At 41.6% G+C, this 17,267-nt stretch overlaps 3 protein-coding genes across 9 annotated transcripts; 1 reads left to right on the top strand and 2 right to left on the bottom strand.

Moving 5' to 3' along the window:
* Nucleotides 1–836: 836 nt before the first annotated feature.
* On the bottom strand, nt 837–7,597 carry atmin (ATM interactor). Its single transcript, XM_077520061.1, has 4 exons — nt 7,273–7,597; nt 4,815–4,940; nt 4,296–4,495; nt 837–4,222 (listed from the first exon to the last, which is right to left on the bottom strand). The coding sequence occupies exons 1-4, from the start codon at nt 7,504–7,506 to the stop codon at nt 2,455–2,457; spliced, it is 2,328 nt and encodes a 775-aa protein (XP_077376187.1). The 5' UTR covers nt 7,507–7,597; the 3' UTR covers nt 837–2,454.
* A 940-nt stretch (nt 7,598–8,537) lies between these two features.
* On the bottom strand, nt 8,538–13,546 carry cenpn (centromere protein N). Its single transcript, XM_077520053.1, has 10 exons — nt 13,218–13,546; nt 12,545–12,590; nt 12,407–12,466; nt 11,999–12,072; nt 11,717–11,890; nt 11,545–11,646; nt 10,602–10,656; nt 10,403–10,512; nt 9,523–9,646; nt 8,538–8,763 (listed from the first exon to the last, which is right to left on the bottom strand). Exons 1-10 carry the CDS (start codon nt 13,386–13,388, stop codon nt 8,642–8,644), a joined length of 1,038 nt encoding a protein of 345 aa, XP_077376179.1. The 5' UTR covers nt 13,389–13,546; the 3' UTR covers nt 8,538–8,641.
* Nucleotides 13,547–13,833: 287 nt separating this feature from the next.
* On the top strand, nt 13,834–15,478 carry cmc2 (C-x(9)-C motif containing 2). 7 transcript variants are annotated; one of them, XM_077520058.1, is made up of 6 exons: nt 13,851–13,931; nt 14,025–14,139; nt 14,548–14,590; nt 14,698–14,791; nt 14,862–14,933; nt 15,021–15,478. In XM_077520058.1, the coding sequence occupies exons 4-6, from the start codon at nt 14,711–14,713 to the stop codon at nt 15,102–15,104; spliced, it is 237 nt and encodes a 78-aa protein (XP_077376184.1). In that variant the 5' UTR covers nt 13,851–13,931; nt 14,025–14,139; nt 14,548–14,590; nt 14,698–14,710; the 3' UTR covers nt 15,105–15,478. The 7 variants fall into 7 exon arrangements, with proteins under 7 accessions (XP_077376186.1, XP_077376184.1, XP_077376182.1 ...); XM_077520056.1 differs by lacking the exon at nt 13,851–13,931 and adding an exon at nt 14,391–14,446 and having other exon boundaries at nt 14,127–14,273; XM_077520060.1 differs by lacking the exon at nt 14,025–14,139 and having other exon boundaries at nt 13,834–14,024.
* The last annotated feature ends 1,789 nt before the right edge of the window (nt 15,479–17,267 follow it).

The following is a 17,267-nucleotide window of genomic DNA, read 5'->3' as shown; positions in this document are numbered from 1 at the left end:
GTAAAAACTCCCACATAATACTTCCAATTTACATTGTTCAAATTTTAACTAGCTTAAAAAATTCACGCCTGATTCCACATTACTTTCAGTATTTGCACAATTTAACTTGTAATATCAACTTTTCCCCATTCATTTTCAATGGTCAATTTCCACACCCACTTCCATACATATAACTTATTACCAGGTGTCTGATACTGCTCAGTGGCAAAGTCAATTGCCCAGTAACCAGGAGGTCATAATTTCATAATTTATCTTTCAATTTACTTCATACGCATTCCAAATCTTAGCATTCAGCTTTCAGCATTCCCACACAATTTCTCTAGAAATTGCTCTTAGTCAAGTTGTGATTTTGATTCTCCACACTTTTTTGCAGCGTAACAACTCCCACATAATACTTCCAATTTACATTGTTCAAATTTCAACTAGCTTAAAAAATTCACGCCTCCCGGGGTATATATATCGTCTGATTCCACATTACTTACAGTATTTGCACAATTTAACTTGTAATAACTTTTCCCCATTCATTTTCAATGGGACAGACATTGAATTTTTTGCATCACTTTCCACGCCCACTTCCATACATATAACTTATCATCATTACCAGGTATCTGACACTGCTCAGTGGCACAGTTGGTAAAGTGCATTGTCCAGTAAACCAGGAGGTCACAATTTATCTTTCAATTTACTTCATCAGCATTCCACGTGCATTCAAATCTTCGCATTCAGCTGTTAGCATTCAGCATTCCCACGCAATTTCTCCAGAAATTGCACTTAGTCTAGTTTGAAAAGGTATTCTAATGAAAAAATGACCACACATTAATTATGTTCCAGCGGTTTATTAGGAACTTTTGTAGTTAAGTTGCAACATGTAATTCTACAGTTATACTAGACGCAAAAGCATTTGGTACTGTGAAAACATGCAATCTCCAAACAAAGGAAATGATGCTTGCTATAGTTCAGAAGAAAAAAAGCATCGACATGTAGCTGAGAGTTGAAAGCAAAACATCAGTATCATTAAACGTCGTTATAAATACAAACAGTACTGAATGGTAAAATGTCATCATTGAATCTGTCAAGTATTATGAACGCAGCAAAACCTTTGTCAAAATGTTTAGAGGTGAAAAAAAAAAAAGACGTCATCAGTTTCGACAAACATGAAAATAGGGACGGCGTCAAAGAAATTGTTCGGTAAAATGCTACGTTGCATTTTCAAGTCACACAGCACAAGTCTTCCAATGGAAATGAGGAACATCATGCAACCATAGTAAAAAAAACAAAATCTAGATAATCATGCAACGATCTTCATGATCTTAATGTTGATCATCCAAAACAGCGCACTTTACATAATTGTAACGGAAAAAAATAACACTGCAAGTTAAGGCACGAAAACGTAAAAATAAGTTACATGTAATCTCTCTCTGTTGCCGACGTGGAGCTTTAGCTGCTTGGCGTGCCTCAGCAAATTTGAGGTAAGTCAACCCGAGGTAACTCTGTGCAACCCAGTAAAACAAAATCAACAGTGTTTTGAATGACTTCAAACCAAACTTCAGAAATGAAACAATAACTTTCTTAAAACAGAAGACATTAGCTTTTGTGCCAAAAATAGCAGCTAATGTTAATCAGCTGTGTTTCTGTGCAGTAATATAAAGTAGGTACAAAGTGATGATTCGGGATTACTGTCAGCGTATACATTTACACAAAGTTAATGAATAAGTCAAACGACAAATATAGCCAATCTGAAGAGTTTCCTATCAACAATGACCACGTTTACTTTCAATCAAAAGTTATAACTGACATTTTTTTCTTGTGCAACCTCCTTTTTTTCCTGTTCCTGTTTTTTTTTTTTTTTTTTTTTAAGCCCCTATTTAGGCTTGAGATGGAAACTGTAACACTTGGACGTCTTAATGCGTAAAATCTGACATATTTGCTCGACACAAATTGAAGTCTCATGCACATTTTAAACAAATGAAATACAACTGCACTGTGTTTAACTGTACAGTTTTTTTTTTTTCTTTTTCATGCAGTCAATTCTTCTCTAAATTCAATCGTTTGTATTAACAGCAGATTTCAAACGGATGTGCATAAATCTGCAGGTTTCAGGACAAACACCCCAAAAAAATACAAATAAAATGACACTGGCTAACACTGAAACAAGAAATAACATTTCAGACAAGACACATTATGTTACACGTATGTGCAAATAAATCCGTAAACTGTCAGGAGCGGAACCATCCTGCCCACCAAGCTAATAAAGTGCACAAAGCAGCCGGATATCGACTTGACAAGATGAGCCTAGCCGGAATGATTCAAAGACACATTTTCACAGTCTTCTTCCATCTTCGTTGCTTGCGTCACTTGGAGGACGTCCTTCGCTCATTCCAACGATCGAGGCGGGACACAGAAGCAACGTGTCGCAAAAAAAGAAAGATCAGGCCGCGTCGTGAAGAAAGAACTTCAACTGTTTGGTTTCTCCAAGAGAGCGCAAAGCTCCTGGCATGTCTGCGTTTCCACGGAGCTGAAATGGGAATCCATGTTCCACAGCAAGTCGGCCGACAGGAAGTCATCCATGACCGTTTGCGTTTCGTTGCTCGTGAGGAAGAGGTGCCCGAAGCCTTCCGCCTGGCTGGTCTGCGTCTCCGTGCTGTTCAAAAGTCTCGACGGCTCCCCCGGACCAACGGCGCTTTGAACGGGCAGGCAGGGCGCAAACGATTGCAGGTCGGTTTGTGTTTCTGTGTCGGAGGACTCTGTGCTCATGGAAAAGCTGGACTGGTGCAGGATGCTGCTCAGGGGCACGTGGCTTCCGGCGCTCAGGAGGAAGTTGAGGTCGGTCTGAGTCTGAGTGTCGAATAGCTCCAAGTCGCTGGCTTGGCTTCGACCCGGCCCCTCGCCTTCGTCCAGTTGGTCCATCAGGAAGAAGTCGGTCTGGGTCTGGATGTCTAAGGACTCCAGTGGCGCGTCGCCGTTCAGGCCCTCCAGATGGCTTTCCTCCGTCTGCGTCTGAATGTGCACAGAGCTGAGAAACTCTTCAAAGTCAAAGTCGATGGCGCCGTGTTGCTCCTGAACGGCACCCAGGTTGGACCCGCAGCCAGCTGCGGCATCCGTCAGCACCTGGTGGCCGGACATGCTGTCGGAGAGGATGTGTTCCAGGTCATTTAACAAGGTCATGGTTTGGGTTTGGTTATCGGCCACGTTGTTGGAGTTGAGCAAGTCCGTCTGAACCCCAAAACACATGCCTCCGGCTACCTTTGCGGCCTCGCATAAACTGCTACCCGTGGTGGCCAGAGGCTCCTCGACGAGCACAGAAGTCTGGGTGGAAACGCTAAGTGCATCGCCGCTGAAAAGGTCAGAGCACAGGATGACCTGATCGGGAGCCTTGTCAAACGACTGCGGGATTGTGAAGGAGGTCTGCGTCTGCCGGGTTTTGCTCGGTGTCGCCGTTAAGGAAGAAGAGGGGCAAATACTTTGGTTCGAGGACTGGCTGTCTGTCTGAGCGCCGATGGTGGAGGTGGGTCGGACCCGGGTGTTGAACGTCTGGGTTTGCACACTGACTGGCAGGAGGACTTGGGCACTCACGCTGATGTCCGTTTGGGAGCAGGACGACACGGACGACTCGCCCACGGGACACAATCCCATCCCCTCCGCGAGCCCCGGAGGCATTTTCGACAGGTAGGACTTGTCGGTCTGAATGTCGGTGGACGTGCTCCTTCCTCGCTGCGCTCCCAGGACGCCGCCGCCCGAGTCGTGCGCAACCAGACTGTCCAGTCCGACCTGCACCCCTGTGCTGATGGGCCCCAGACCGGAGCGAGACGTGGGCATGCTATCCTGGAAACCCAAGCAGTTAGCATCCAGCCGGGGGACCACGGCGCCCGAGGCCTGCGGCAGAAGGTGCAGGGTGCTAACGGAGCCTTGGCTGTTGACCGCCAGCACCACAGACCGAAGAGCGCCGCTTTCGGTGGACGGAAGGAGAACGGGGAGGTGGGCCAGCTGCATGACGGGCACGCTGACCAATGCCATGTTGGGTTTGGGCAGAAGCTGTTTCTGGAGGCTCTTGTGGCCACCGGGCGTCTGACTGGCCGCGTCTGGACTTTGGATGACGACGTCAGAAGACGAAGAATCCTCGATGAGCTCATGAGTAGAGGGGATAATCACAGAGTCGGTGATCTTGACCTTTTCAGAACTAGTCGAGAGCTTCTCCAATTTCCGCTTTTTTACTGGTGGAATTCTGAAATAAACACAAAGGTCGTTAACAACAGTGCGACTTCTGCCATTTTAACGGAGATAGAGTGAGCGCATGCCTGTGCTCAGTAGGAATCTCATGTCCCGTCCTGAAGATGTGCGACAGAAGCGCAGCCCGGCTGGCATAGGGGCAGCCGCACGTACACTCGTAAGTCTTTCCGCAGTCCTCCGTGTGCCTTTTGAGGTCCCACTCGGTGCTGTAGCCATTGTTGCATTTGGAGCACTTGTGTTTCTTCTCTGCATGCATCTTCATAAAGTGCTGGGAAAACAAAGAACAACCAATATGTTTTGAACAAAGTAAGTCTGGAAAGTAAAAACCCCGCCAGAGATTAGCATTAGCCTCAGGTGCTAATACTCGACTGGCAGGTAATCGAGCTCTTCTCCACCTGTTGAGTAGAAAGCACCTGTGACTAAAGTCAAACTGTTTCAGGGTTTTGAACTTTCTGGTCCTGGATTCCCCAACCTTGCACGTATAAACCAAAATTCCAGAACCCCTCCAGAAATAATATACAAAAAAAAAAAAAACAAGGACAAAAAATGTGCTTTCATGGGCAGCTTTCGACTTTGTGAAGGCTTACTTGTTTCACCAGGGAAAATTGGGAGAAGGGTCTTCCAGGCCCCCTTGGACAGCCTTCAATTGGACAGCAGTAAAGCTTTTTGGGTGCCTTCATGTCCTTCCTGACTGTGGGGTTGACAATACCGTCCTGGGGCGACAGAGGAGAGGACACATGAGACAAGTCTTCTCTTACAGAGATCGTGATACCATCTTTCTACCTTCAGCTGGCATCTAGAGTAGAGATAGACCGATAAGGTTTTTTCGGGCCCGATACCGATACCAATTATTAGTAGTGAAGGATGCCGATAACCGATATTTGGAGCCGATATTCATTTTCACTAAAAAGGGACATCAAAATTTGGAAAAAATACAAACTCCAGCTCTTATCTTTTTTTTTTTTTTAAAGCATATGTTTATTGAGCAACTTTTAGGGTTAGTAAAATATTTTTAAGGGTTTTTTTTCGACACGAAATAAAAGTCTTCCAAAATTTAAAAATATCCAAAGTATTAAATTTTTACTTATCTCAGTTTTAATTTCAACCAAAAACAGAAGGTGCAGAGAGTTCCCAGGGTCGACAAAAATGAAAATAAAAACTTTTTTAAAACATTTACATTTAAATTAGTTTCCTGAAGTTAACACTTAAAAAAAAAATGGATCTATTATCGGCCATATGATTCGTCAAAATGGCCGATGCCGATATTTCTCAAAATGCTAAATATCGGCGCCGATAATCGGCCCAGCCGATAATCGGTCTATCCCTAATCTAGAGTGACCTGAGACGATTTATCTGCTGTTAAGACAACTGTATGACCAACAATATGAAGCGAGCAAACTATCAGATGACCAGTTTGGCCTCTCTTTCCCGAATGGCAATCATATAATGATAAACGAGCAGTAATGATATTCATTACAGAAGAAAATTGACAATTATTGAGGCTTCACAACACTCGTAACTGCTCCAGCCGGAATGTGGTCAAGGTCACCTCCATCTGATCCAACGCCAGAGGGAGCAGAGAAGCAAAAGCTGAAAACGCACTCACGTTTATCATGATGCGTTAGCAACGTGTCATGTACATAATGAAAAAAGCCAGTCATGTTAAATAAGGGATTTCAGATGAGCAGATACATTGTTATGCAATGATCCAGTGGAGCAAAGGCGGCATTAAAAGAGGTTATGATCAAAACACACACATCATTCTCTGTGTAGAACCTCATGAATAATGCGCACGGCGCATACAGAGTAATTCGAGCATCTAAAGAGTGCTCAGTCATGTCGACCAGAGAACAAATTACTGCATCTGCCAAAACTGCCACTTCATTGTGGATTATAAATAGCACAATCTGTGTCTCCATTCAGCATAAGTCTTTTTGTCTTGATTATCTGGCATTCTTTGCAGGTACAGATTGGGCTGCTCATGAACTGTGCTCTCGGTCAGTGTGAGTTGATTTTCTTTAGGGAAGAAAAAAAAAATACTGTAATAATTCACGACAAAAACAGTATACCTGTAAATCTAGAATGGAATTCAGTCGAGGCAGAATCCTCACTAAGGATTAACGAACCCAATTTGCTTCAGCGCATGCGCACTTCGAGTGTTTACGTAGCCGCCGGTTGAGTTTAGGTTTCAGCCATTCATTGTAGCTCCACTGATTTACCTTTACTTTACTTATACAGTACGAGCGAGGCCGACTGTAAACAGAACTGTGCACGTTGCTAGGGGAAGATGAGCTCGCGTGCGCGCGGTCCCGACATTTCATAGGCGTTTCCTCAGGAGGAGCAGTCGAGCAGGTAGGATGGTCTTGCGCATGCGCATTTTTTTTTTAAGCGACAAATGTTTAGTCTTCTACTTTGAGCAAATCGTCTGTTTTGCCCTTAGGTCATATCAATTGTTAATAATAAGTAACATAATTAAAGGTAGTTTGAGCAATTGTGTTGTTTCTTTTAACAATGATAGCCCCAAGTGCACTTCACAGTTCACAAACACCTTTAAAATATGGGCGTAATTTCCATTTTCATTGAGTCAGTTTTAACAAAGAGCTCTCTGGCCTGTTGCAGAACAACGGGCATCCTTTGCATGCAAAAATCTCCTTCAATAGTGGAGAGACAGTGAATCACTGCCTCCTACGAATGAGCCTCTGATCGCCACACTCGCTGCCTCCACACTGGTTAACAATGAATAAACGCCTTTGGAGTGACGAAGAAAGGACTGAGAAATCAAGTCAGGGGAGCAACGCACGGACCAAAACCCACGTCGAGCACCAATTCAAGCATGTCGGAACTTCTTGCTAAGGTTGACCAAACGGCAGCACGTCATCTTAGAAGCATCACTTACATTTTAGCTACACGCCGAAGTTCGCATGCATGACTTGCGTTTTTTTTTTTTTTATTGCAACGTTTTCAGGAGTCTTAGCTAAGTTAGCTCGGTTCATCGGTTCACCGCTGCACCCTTCGAACATTCCAGTGGTTTCTAAGCCATTTTACCTTCACTCTGTGCGACTTTACAAGATGCATGTTCAATGCAGGTGTGTTGGGGAGGATCTTGCCACATCCTTGAACGGTGCACAGGATGTTCGTCCTCACTTCTTTGGTCAGCTCCAGTATGGAAGGTTTAATGATCTCTCGAGACTGCGACACGGGCTCTTCGTGACAACCGGGGTTGTCTTTGGTTGCGTTACCTCCATTCCGAGCCTTGTGGCTCGCCGAAGAGGTAGCCATGTTTCTGTGTTGACAATCACTCCCGTGCAACGCGGCGACTGAATGGGCCGTGACATAACGTCCTCGAGCTTTGACTGACAGCCTGCTAGACCAATGCAGGGACGCGACCGTGACGCACTACCGGTAAAAATGCCACATTTCCGGTTTTCAAAATAATAGCTTGATGTTAAACACCGATCTGTATATATGATTGGATAGCCGCGAGCCCATGACTTTTGAAGCCGTGAGCCGCCATATTACTACTCCCATAAACGTTACTCGACATACGATTCATTTACAGTATCGAAACTGAATAACATTTGAGACAGTACTTAGTAGAAACAGCATGATTTATGATGTTTTAAATTGATTAAACATAAGAGGACTTTAGACATTATACAACTTACCTTAAATACATGTATAAATTATATGTTTAATGTTTACAGGAGGAACTTGTGTGTGTGTGTATATATACACATTAAAGAATTATACCTGTAATTCAACAAAATATGCTTTTGCCAAATCTAATATTGGGGTATAAGAAACTGAGTGATAAAAGAAAAAGCGGGTGTTCCAAGCAGCATATCGTCCACTTGTTAAAAAATAAAATGAAATAAAAATAGTACAGTATATCAATATGGGAGGAGTAAGATGGGCGCCCTGTGGCTTCAACGGCTTGCACGGGCGTGTATGGGCTTCCGGCTATCCAGTAATATATACAGATCAAAGTGCGATCAGGAGAATATGTACAAGCTCGATTTGTATCAGACATGGTCTCCTCCAAGCAACAGTTGCCCTTCCTATTTGGGAATGCCAAAGTTGACACAATTATGGAAACTTTTTCAAACATCAGTATTCTGTGGCAAAGATAGAGGCCCTACCCCTGAAACAGCAACATTTGGGGTGGTCCCCGATCGAGTGGTGATATCTGGTACACAATCAGATGCCATTGACATTTCACTTTAATTCCAACAACATATAAAAACCAAGTAAACCATTAAAAAAAAAAAAAAAAAAAAAAAAAAAAAAAAAACATAGTTAAATCTTACACCTTTAAAGTTGACAGATTTTCTTATTTTTTTTATTTCAAGAGTTAAAAAGAAAACATTCGTTGTAGTGAATGTAGTCTAGGTAATAACAATAATCATAAAAAAGGTCAATTTGTAGTTTGGTTAATTAGTGATTCAGATCCTGGGACTTTGTCTCTGATGACAAGATAATTTCTTCCTTTTTGAGGGATCGAAGAAAGCAGAGATGATACAGGGGTGGAGGCAATTCCTGAAAAGTATGAAAAATAAATATGCATTACTAAAAAATTAAACTACGCCGCAAAAGCTAAAACCTAGCTAACATTAAACATAGAAGAAAAAAAAGAAAAAAAATAATTGTGACCTTTGCTAATATTTCTTCTTACAAGGCAGTTTTTTGTGTAAGAGCACGTCACTTGCTCTGAGCCTTTTTTTTTTTCTTTTCTTGAAGATCTTAAGGTTGGAGATCATTTCAATACCCACCCTGTTGATTAAAACCCAATTTTTGCAGTCCAGGACTTAACCTGTAACACCAATTACCTCACCATAGCATACATTTGTGTACATTTGTGTATGTATGGTAAGCCCAGGGATAAAATAAGTAAAGTGAGTGCTATAGTGCAATCTGTTCAATTTGGAAGACTATCTCAACACAAACGCTCCCAGATAGTTTGAACATGCCCGCCCTCTTGTGGATGAACCCAAACATTGGTTTTGGTAAATATTTTCAAATCAACTGGTTTAACACAAAAATACATACAAGTCTGTTGCATAAATATATTCTCGAAAGGATTTATTTTTTGGATTTGTGCAGATTACAAGTCACATTAATGGTGGGGAAAATTTTGAAATGGTTTATCTTGGTCTCGTTTCATGCTATCACAAAATTCTAGCATTCAAAAAGGGTGTGTAAACTTTTTATTGCTACTGTAAATGCCTTCCTAAATATTTCTGTGTGGCCCAAAAAAAAAAAAAAAAAAAAAAAAAAAAAAAAAAAAAGTGCAGTTACCTGAAGAAGCGCAGTGCCGTAATGATTCTAACAGATCCGTGCTTGCAAACGTGACGTCACACCGGAACGGTTGCTCCCGTTCGGCCATCGTGTGGTTAGTTGGGTCTTTGAACGTTGTCTCCAGCTGCCGACAAGTCAACATATCAAGCAATGAATTAATGAAACATTTTAAATATCAAACGTTTATCATAATAAAATTAGGTTTGTCTGAATGCCACAGGTGGAAGCTCTGAAATGTTTTTGGAATTATGTTTCTATCTGCTTTAGGAGCTGAGATATCAATTACTTAGTAGGCATTTCTTCGGGGAGGACTCCAAAGTCACCCATAGCTTTTTTTTTTTTTTAAGACATCTTTTGCCAGGCACTTTAGGCCTTAATGGGTTATTAAGAGGTGTGAAACATTGAGCCATACATTTGTGATGAGGTAACTTACTGCCACTAGGTGGCTTTAATGTTTCATGTTGCACATAGGTGACAGGAACAGTACTTTTTTTCCTTTTCAAATTCAGAGCGATTGATATTTGGAACATGAAGCAACTCGTGGATTCCAGGCCATATTATTCATTGTAAGTTACAACGAGTCACCGGTCTCCACAAATACATTTCTGTTTCAACACATTTATTATTGCTAAATGGTGTTAGTGACTCCTATGCACAACGTTGCATAGAAAAATAAAATAAAGCATGAGCATCAATGTTTTTACGTTAATTGTATTTAAATTGTTAAACGGAAACCCTGATATAGTATTATGGCCATAGCTTAAAAATGTATATAAATAAAAAAAATATCGAAGGTTACTCCTTTGCAGATTTCATCTGTTGGGTTGATGGTCTGGAATGAAAGGTTTTCTGCATTTTGCACAAGCAAAATTGAGGTTACCTTGTAAACGGCAGACTCCAGCTGCGGTAACTTGCCACGCCCAAACGCTTCGCACGCCATCTGAAATCGGTGGACTTCGGCCTCAGCATGTTCTCGCTTTATTTGGGGGTCTGTGAAACCAAAAGTCAGTTGAGCATGATTAAGAATTGCATAAAAAGAAAAAGGCAATAAAGAGTGACGATCACATGAATGTACATACGTGAGACTATTTGACTCCTTTCTACAAGATGGCTGGGATACTTCGCAGAGAACACCTGCAAAACAAATCACAGAATTAGAAATTAAGTCGGTCACGACTTACTCAAGGACGCATCTGTACTTGCTCCTGCACTCGCTCGTGATTCTAACTACTTGTTGATTCTTGGACATTTGTTGGAACAGTCACGGCTACATGATAAGGCCGTATTGTGGCTACAATGAAACTGCTGCCAATACACAAAATGGGGGTTGGTGGTCTGGTTCCTGGAAAGCGGCTGGCGTGGACCGCTCTGCCGGGTGAGCTCGGCTGGGTAGCGCTCAGGAGTCATCAGGAACTGCAGGTGCTTGCAATAGTGGTGTGCTGAGCTGAGCCAGAATCGAGGCAAAAATTGCTTGAAAGCAATGGGCAGAATGCAAGCCGATATACTCTTCCGGAAGCCACAACATGCGTGAAAGCTGCTCCGAGGTCAGCGAAGACGCTAATGGCTGCTCGCCTGGCGGGGTGGGCCTGCTGGTGGCGTCTGGGAACTGACTCACCAGTTCCAAATGACTGGGACTAGTCGCAAGCTACACACGGACATTCAAGATGAACTGAGCGAGCAGTGTCTGGGATAGTATGGGATGGATAACGATAAAAATCAATGACTATTCTAAATAATGTATATGACTGATGCGTTATAGTAATGGGTCGATGGGGACAGGTCTCGAATAAGCCTCGGCTTCTAACCATCAACCCTTTTCGGATGTCAATGTTGCAAATGATGTGATTGATGTAAGCTGTATTGTGTCCGAAAGGAAAAAATGAATAAACCAAACCAAACAATAAAGTAAAAGTGCAGTGCATAGTAATATTTTTTCCCATGCTTTGAGATTTACCCATAGCGCTGTCACAAGTGACCATTGAAATGACAGAACATGGACCAACGCTTAATAATGGACTTAACCTGTTCATACTGCTGCATGAGCAGGTCCCGAATTGCCGAGAGTTTCCGTCCACTGAGGTTAGCGTCCTTAATAGTCTGATATCGGGTGGCTATAATCAGAGCCTGAAAGACAAAGTTGCGTTTTGAGACGAAAGCAAGTCCGACAATGTTATGTTTTGCTCATTTTCTCCACCTGGTACAACAGCGGTTTTCGCTTGGACGCCAGTCCGGTCACAAACACGTAAGGAGTTTGAAGATGGTGAACGACGTAAGTTGGTCTCATGTTGTTTGGCTGAGAGCCTCTGTCCCCCCACGCGATGCGGATCCAAACCGCTTCGTCCGCGTGCTTCTTCATCTTCACAGACACCTTGGATGTCAAACATGAAGTGAAACGTCAAACACTGAAAATATTCGGGCCACAAGGATTACAGAGAATAAAAAAAAATAAGTCAAATTTGAAGTAGGTATGTCTTACATGTCTTACGAGTTCATTGAGGTGAGACTTTAATTGCTCCTTGAACTGCATCAACTCAACAGCTGGAGCATCCGCTGGATAGTGTGAAGAGAAAGATGACGAAATATAGATTAGCATTAAATCAAACTCCCATGATGTCATGAGATTTTTATTCTATTGACAAATCGGAGCTCCACTGGCTTAGCTCAAAGAGAGCGCACGCAGACTTGATTGAAACACAAAGTAATCCAGATCAAAAGGGCGTGAACTGAATGACTACGATTGTTGAATTCAGAGGAAGTCAAATTGGAACTAAAGTTTGGATGAAGAACATGTTGAACCCGCTTCAACGGAGGCTTTCAGCCAACCAAAACACATTTCAAGACCTCGAAACCCAAACAATCTTTATTACCAGACCAAAGCTCTTACATTCAGGGTCCACGAGTTGTAGCGCATGCCACATCCGCTGGACTGGATTGTCAATGACGTCTGAGAGATGAAGAAAACAACATTGTATCATCAGAAATGGATCGTAGAGCGAAGAACCTGAATGCAACGATGACTTACATATCATTTCTAACTCTGCTATATGTCGAACAGTCCATCTCATTTCCTGCAAGGTAGGGAACAAAATAGCAGAAAAAGAACCACAACACAATGTTAGTAGCTATATATTTAACGGTGTATCCATTTCCTGCGAGGAAACATTAAATTATTATGGGACCAGGGGAGAAAAAAAAAAAAAAAAAAGTGGCTTTTCCGTGACCGGCAACACTCCGACTCGCGTTATTTGGCCGTGAATCGCGCGAGAACGACATGTACAAATTCTGCGCCAAAATGTTTACCAGCACATGCAATAGTGGTTAAAACTGCCGCCCTAAAAATGCCAGGTCATTCGATCGAATCCCGTTCAGTAACTTTTTTTTCGACTACAATTTCTTGCAGCCAGTCAGGAGTTGTAAATGGGCCGTTTTGTGTCACGTGTTTATTGAACAATTATTTAAAATTTCCACATTGTGTCCTCCCACTGCCTTGCTCCGAGGCATGGTTATGCTGGGGGGGGGGGGAAAAAAAAAGAAAAAAAAAGGGAAAACTTCGTGAAACGACATAGCAGAATGGAGAGTTTCCGGTCACGGCAAAATATTAACTGCCCAAAAAAAAACGTGCAATTTGCATCAGACGTGTATACAACCTTAGATATTCACTTATTAGCATAAAATACATATATCGATCCGTTTACCTCACTGATGGTGATGAGTTGCTCCGCCAACGCCCATTTCGTTTGCGTAAAATCGATGTTTTGTTGCTGAGCCACCGACAAACGCCCCCACTTTTCCAGCGTCACTTTTAGAACTTCAGTCGGTATCTGTCGAACGAGCCGACGCAACAAAGGTTTCATCTGGTCTTCCATTGTACCTCAGACGGTATTCAACTTATAGCTCATTTTTATGAAGAAAAAAAAAAACGTTATCCGACGTAAATGCAGATTCTGTCACGCTGACGGCCCATCTTGCCTCCCGAGACCTTCCTCAAACACCCGCCTTCAGAATCAAACAAATTGACCAATCGGGTAATGGCAAAAATAGTTAGGGCGCTCGAGGTAGCGCCCCCTATTGAACTGGAGTTGTTCAGGAAAAAGCGTACTGATAGTGGTTTGGTTTTCCTCGAGTTTAACAATTTAAACGTGCACTACTGGAGCCTACTCACATAAATTATGTAAATATGTTAATATTTAATCATATATGGAAAAAGTACATTTATTCGTCGTTAAACGCCGTGAAACATCAACCTGTTCTTGATGTACGTGGTTAATATTTTTGATTTTCTTAATTCCGAGGGACCCTGAAGGCACATTACACGTGACTGCGTGCGAGTGTGATGCGTGATTGGCGGAGAAGGAGGACTACGGCGTGTTGTGCAGAGATCCAAGTGAAATTACTTTTCGAGCAGCTTTGTGTGTTTGGGCGGGGTTTACAAACGCCAGTAAACTTTTGAGCGTGTTAATTAAATAAACCTCACAAACGTATCTCTATGTCCTCTTTCTCAGGTTCGGTGAGTTTTTGTGTGTGTGTGGTATTTGGGACTGGGAGAACCATCTTGCAATCCCTGAACAGCTTTGTCACTGAAGGCCTGGCTTCCGTGAAAAACAACGAACTCCATTGGTGAATTGATGAGGAAGTGCTCACTGATTGGTTAATACCGATTGTCATGTAACTTCTGTCCTTCAACGCAAACCAGTGCCAGCGGTTGGTCCACTTGCTTCCCATATTTATGCAGCATAAACAGTGACAGCAAGGTACAGTATTGTGCTGATTTACAGTAGCCCCGTGTTGCCAGTCAAAAAGAACAAGATAAAAGGACCATACGAGCGACACATGGCAAGTTTTAAGTGTGTTTGTGTTGCGTTTGCTAGTTTGTAGCTAGCACAACGGTGAGCCGAGTTTGTTCTCACTGTGTCTACACTTGCTGGTAAGGGTTCATTGGTCTAAAATAGATTTTTTTGTCTTTGCGTGTGAGTTGACATGAATCTAAACCGATTTCACATTAAACACTTGTTTGTGTGTGTACAGGTAAGAGTCTACTACAGGATCCAGCATCTAGATGTCAAATTAGGTAAAGTATTGCCTTTTTATGGACATACTGTATTTGACTTGAGTGAGTGACTTGAGTAATTTGACTTGAGTGCTCCTGTGGTTTGTGGCTTTTCTATACACACTCAGGCTTTAATTCAGAATGCATCCTGACCTGTCGCCCCACCTGCACACAGATGAGTGTAATGAGTTCATAAAGATCCTGAAGCAGTGCCACTCCGAGGTATGTCAAGAGCTCACCCACCTTATTCCCCCCCTCATAAACACATCAAACTCATTTTCCTTGCCTGCAGCATAACGTCTTGAAGTTCTTCGGGACGTGCAACGACGCTGACCGCGCCATGCGTCAGTGCCTCAAGCAGGAGGTGAGGGGTCGCGCTTATGTGTGTAAAATGGGAAACATTTAGACATGGAATACTCCATTGATTTGTTGCAATGTTGTCGTTCGATAGAGACGGGAAATGCAGGCGAGAAACAAACAGAAAGCACAAGCCATGAGAAAGAAATTGGAAGAAGGAGTAAAGGGGCAGCTATGAAAGATGGATGATGAGACGCCGAACTTAAGCATGCCTTGCTGTTTTTTGGTTTGGGGGGGTGGGGGGTCAATAGACTCAACTCAATAGATTAAAACATTTTGAAAGGGGAAATAAAAAGAAACACATATCCCACGATTATGGACGTCTTACTCCCCACATGAAAAGACCGTCATAAGATTATTTGTCATCTGGACGCCTTAAGCCTCATTTAATTAAACACAAATCTTTTGATGTGAATTTGCATGGAGGGGCAAATTGTAACGCCTATTTATTTGTTGTAGGTTTATTTAGACACAAAGTATTTTAGCAGCTGTACCATTCTCAAATAGATGGATGCCGAATAACGTATTTCTTTCAAATAAAGTGTATTTAAAGGAACTTTGTGACATTTATGGTGAGTGATTTGATGCTGGATACCGACAGGAAGTACAATTGTCAATGGGGTATGTTTTGTTTACAACCACCCCCACGGATACAAAAGCATCACAGTCTTCCAATACGCCCTGATAAATGTGTTTGTTCGACATCACATAACGAAAGCAACCTTAGTAAATGCAGCACAACTCCGAGCCAGTGTTAATATTCATAGGATTTTTCCAAAGATCCCAAGTGTAGTTTTGAAAGTAATGCTTACTCTTGTGAGTGTGGGACATTGAGAAAATGATATATCAGACTATATATTGGAATATGAGTATGGCAATTGCACTCTCCCTGCACGGATACAGCGACCAACAGTGCATGCAAGTGCCTTATTAATTAATTTTTTCAAAGCCTCAACAAAACACAACATGAAATGAGTTGACGTGCCTTGACGTCACAAAAGATTGTTTATCTGAAAGGTGAACATCACATTATTATATGCACAGTAGCATTTAGATCAGATCTAAAACGAATCACTCGACTTGTAAATAATTTAGCCACTTTTCAAACCTCTTCTGTTAAATACATTTCATTTTAAATGATGAATAATGTGTTCCTTCACTTCAAAATTAGGGTGCCTGAGGAGAAAAGCGCACATTTTCTTGATTAAATACAAAAATAAACATCCACCAATACCTTTGAATGCTACTTACAATACAGGTACAAAATATACCCAGAAAAAAAAACAGGCCACACATTCACAGTATTTACAGTATCTCACATGCAACAAGTTACAACAGTCTCATTGCTCTAGATCTATAGTACTGCATTTCATTTGTTTTGTTATTATTTTACAAAACAGTTTCCACAAAGCTCATATTTTTCGTTATATCTAAATAAATCTTAAACATGATGATACATTAAAATAGAAGCTCTCTTCAGTCATCACGTGCTGATATGGAAATTCCTGACGGCGACTCACAACATGGAGCATCGACAACAAGTGAAACCACAAATTCGTTACTTGACAATTAGTTAAAAAACCCCCAAACAAGATTGTCAAAAAACCCAACACGATTGTCAAGAAATATGATTGCAAATACGTTTCACACCTCCGTTTAAACCTGGAACGTTTCCATGGAATCCAGTGCAAATCATTCCGCTGTTGATCTTTATACTACAGGTTGTATATTAATTACAACTATATTGGCATTAGCGTTTACCAGACTTCCAGTGTTTTCTGTGTCTATACCATGTGCAGAACAAGAACCAAAAACAAAAGAGCGATTTTGAGAACTTGTTTAGTTGAGAGTGGAAAATAACCCAGAATAGTAGAGCAGGGTTAATTGCAATGTAGCGAGCAAGAATTTGTTCAAAACATGAAATATTAAGCCCCAAAAATTAGATTATACTTTTACAGAATGAAATAAAGTGTTTATGCGTCATGAAAAAGTAAAAAATAAAATAAAATACATAAATGTATCGACCCAGTTCAGTTATAATGGATGTATGGATATTTTCTGAGATATTTAAATGTAATAAAGTCAAATATAAATATGGCTATTGTGTACATTTTGGTACAATAAAAATCATCGTAACTCATCAAATTCTTCACGGATTTTGACACGGATTGGTTTGTAATAAACAGACATGCAACACATAAGCAGTTATGGGCTATTTTAAAATTGGGACTTTCATAACATTAAATATAAAGATAAGGCCAAATGCTTTTGAATTTAAAGAGTGTAAGAAAAACAACAACTAACTTGACATTACATGAAATATTCTTTTGTTTTTCTCACT

This window comes from Festucalex cinctus, chromosome 4 (genome assembly GCF_051991245.1).
Source record: "Festucalex cinctus isolate MCC-2025b chromosome 4, RoL_Fcin_1.0, whole genome shotgun sequence".
Classification (NCBI taxonomy): Eukaryota; Metazoa; Chordata; class Actinopteri; order Syngnathiformes; family Syngnathidae; genus Festucalex; species Festucalex cinctus.
This window is presented reverse-complemented; position numbering and strand designations above follow the sequence as displayed.

Excerpts from the sequence above, each read along its gene's own strand:
- atmin (XM_077520061.1), bottom strand. The coding sequence starts at position 7,506 with ATGGCTACCTCTTCGGCGAGCCACAAGGCTCGGAATGGAGGTAACGCA. Across the intron at positions 4,941-7,272 it reads TAAAGTCGCACAGAGTGAAG|GACGGTATTGTCAACCCCAC; the intron begins GTAAAATGGCTT and ends CTGTCGCCCCAG. Across the intron at positions 4,496-4,814 it reads AATTTTCCCTGGTGAAACAA|CACTTTATGAAGATGCATGC; the intron begins GTAAGCCTTCAC and ends TTGTTTTCCCAG.
- cenpn (XM_077520053.1), bottom strand. The coding sequence starts at position 13,388 with ATGGAAGACCAGATGAAACCTTTGTTGCGTCGGCTCGTTCGACAGATA. Across the intron at positions 12,467-12,544 it reads AGCAGAGTTAGAAATGATAT|ACGTCATTGACAATCCAGTC; the intron begins GTAAGTCATCGT and ends TTCATCTCTCAG. Across the intron at positions 12,073-12,406 it reads ACAACTCGTGGACCCTGAAT|CGGATGCTCCAGCTGTTGAG; the intron begins GTAAGAGCTTTG and ends CACACTATCCAG.
- cmc2 (XM_077520060.1), top strand. The coding sequence starts at position 14,711 with ATGCATCCTGACCTGTCGCCCCACCTGCACACAGATGAGTGTAATGAG. Across the intron at positions 14,792-14,861 it reads TGAAGCAGTGCCACTCCGAG|CATAACGTCTTGAAGTTCTT; the intron begins GTATGTCAAGAG and ends CCTTGCCTGCAG. Across the intron at positions 14,934-15,020 it reads GTCAGTGCCTCAAGCAGGAG|AGACGGGAAATGCAGGCGAG; the intron begins GTGAGGGGTCGC and ends GTCGTTCGATAG.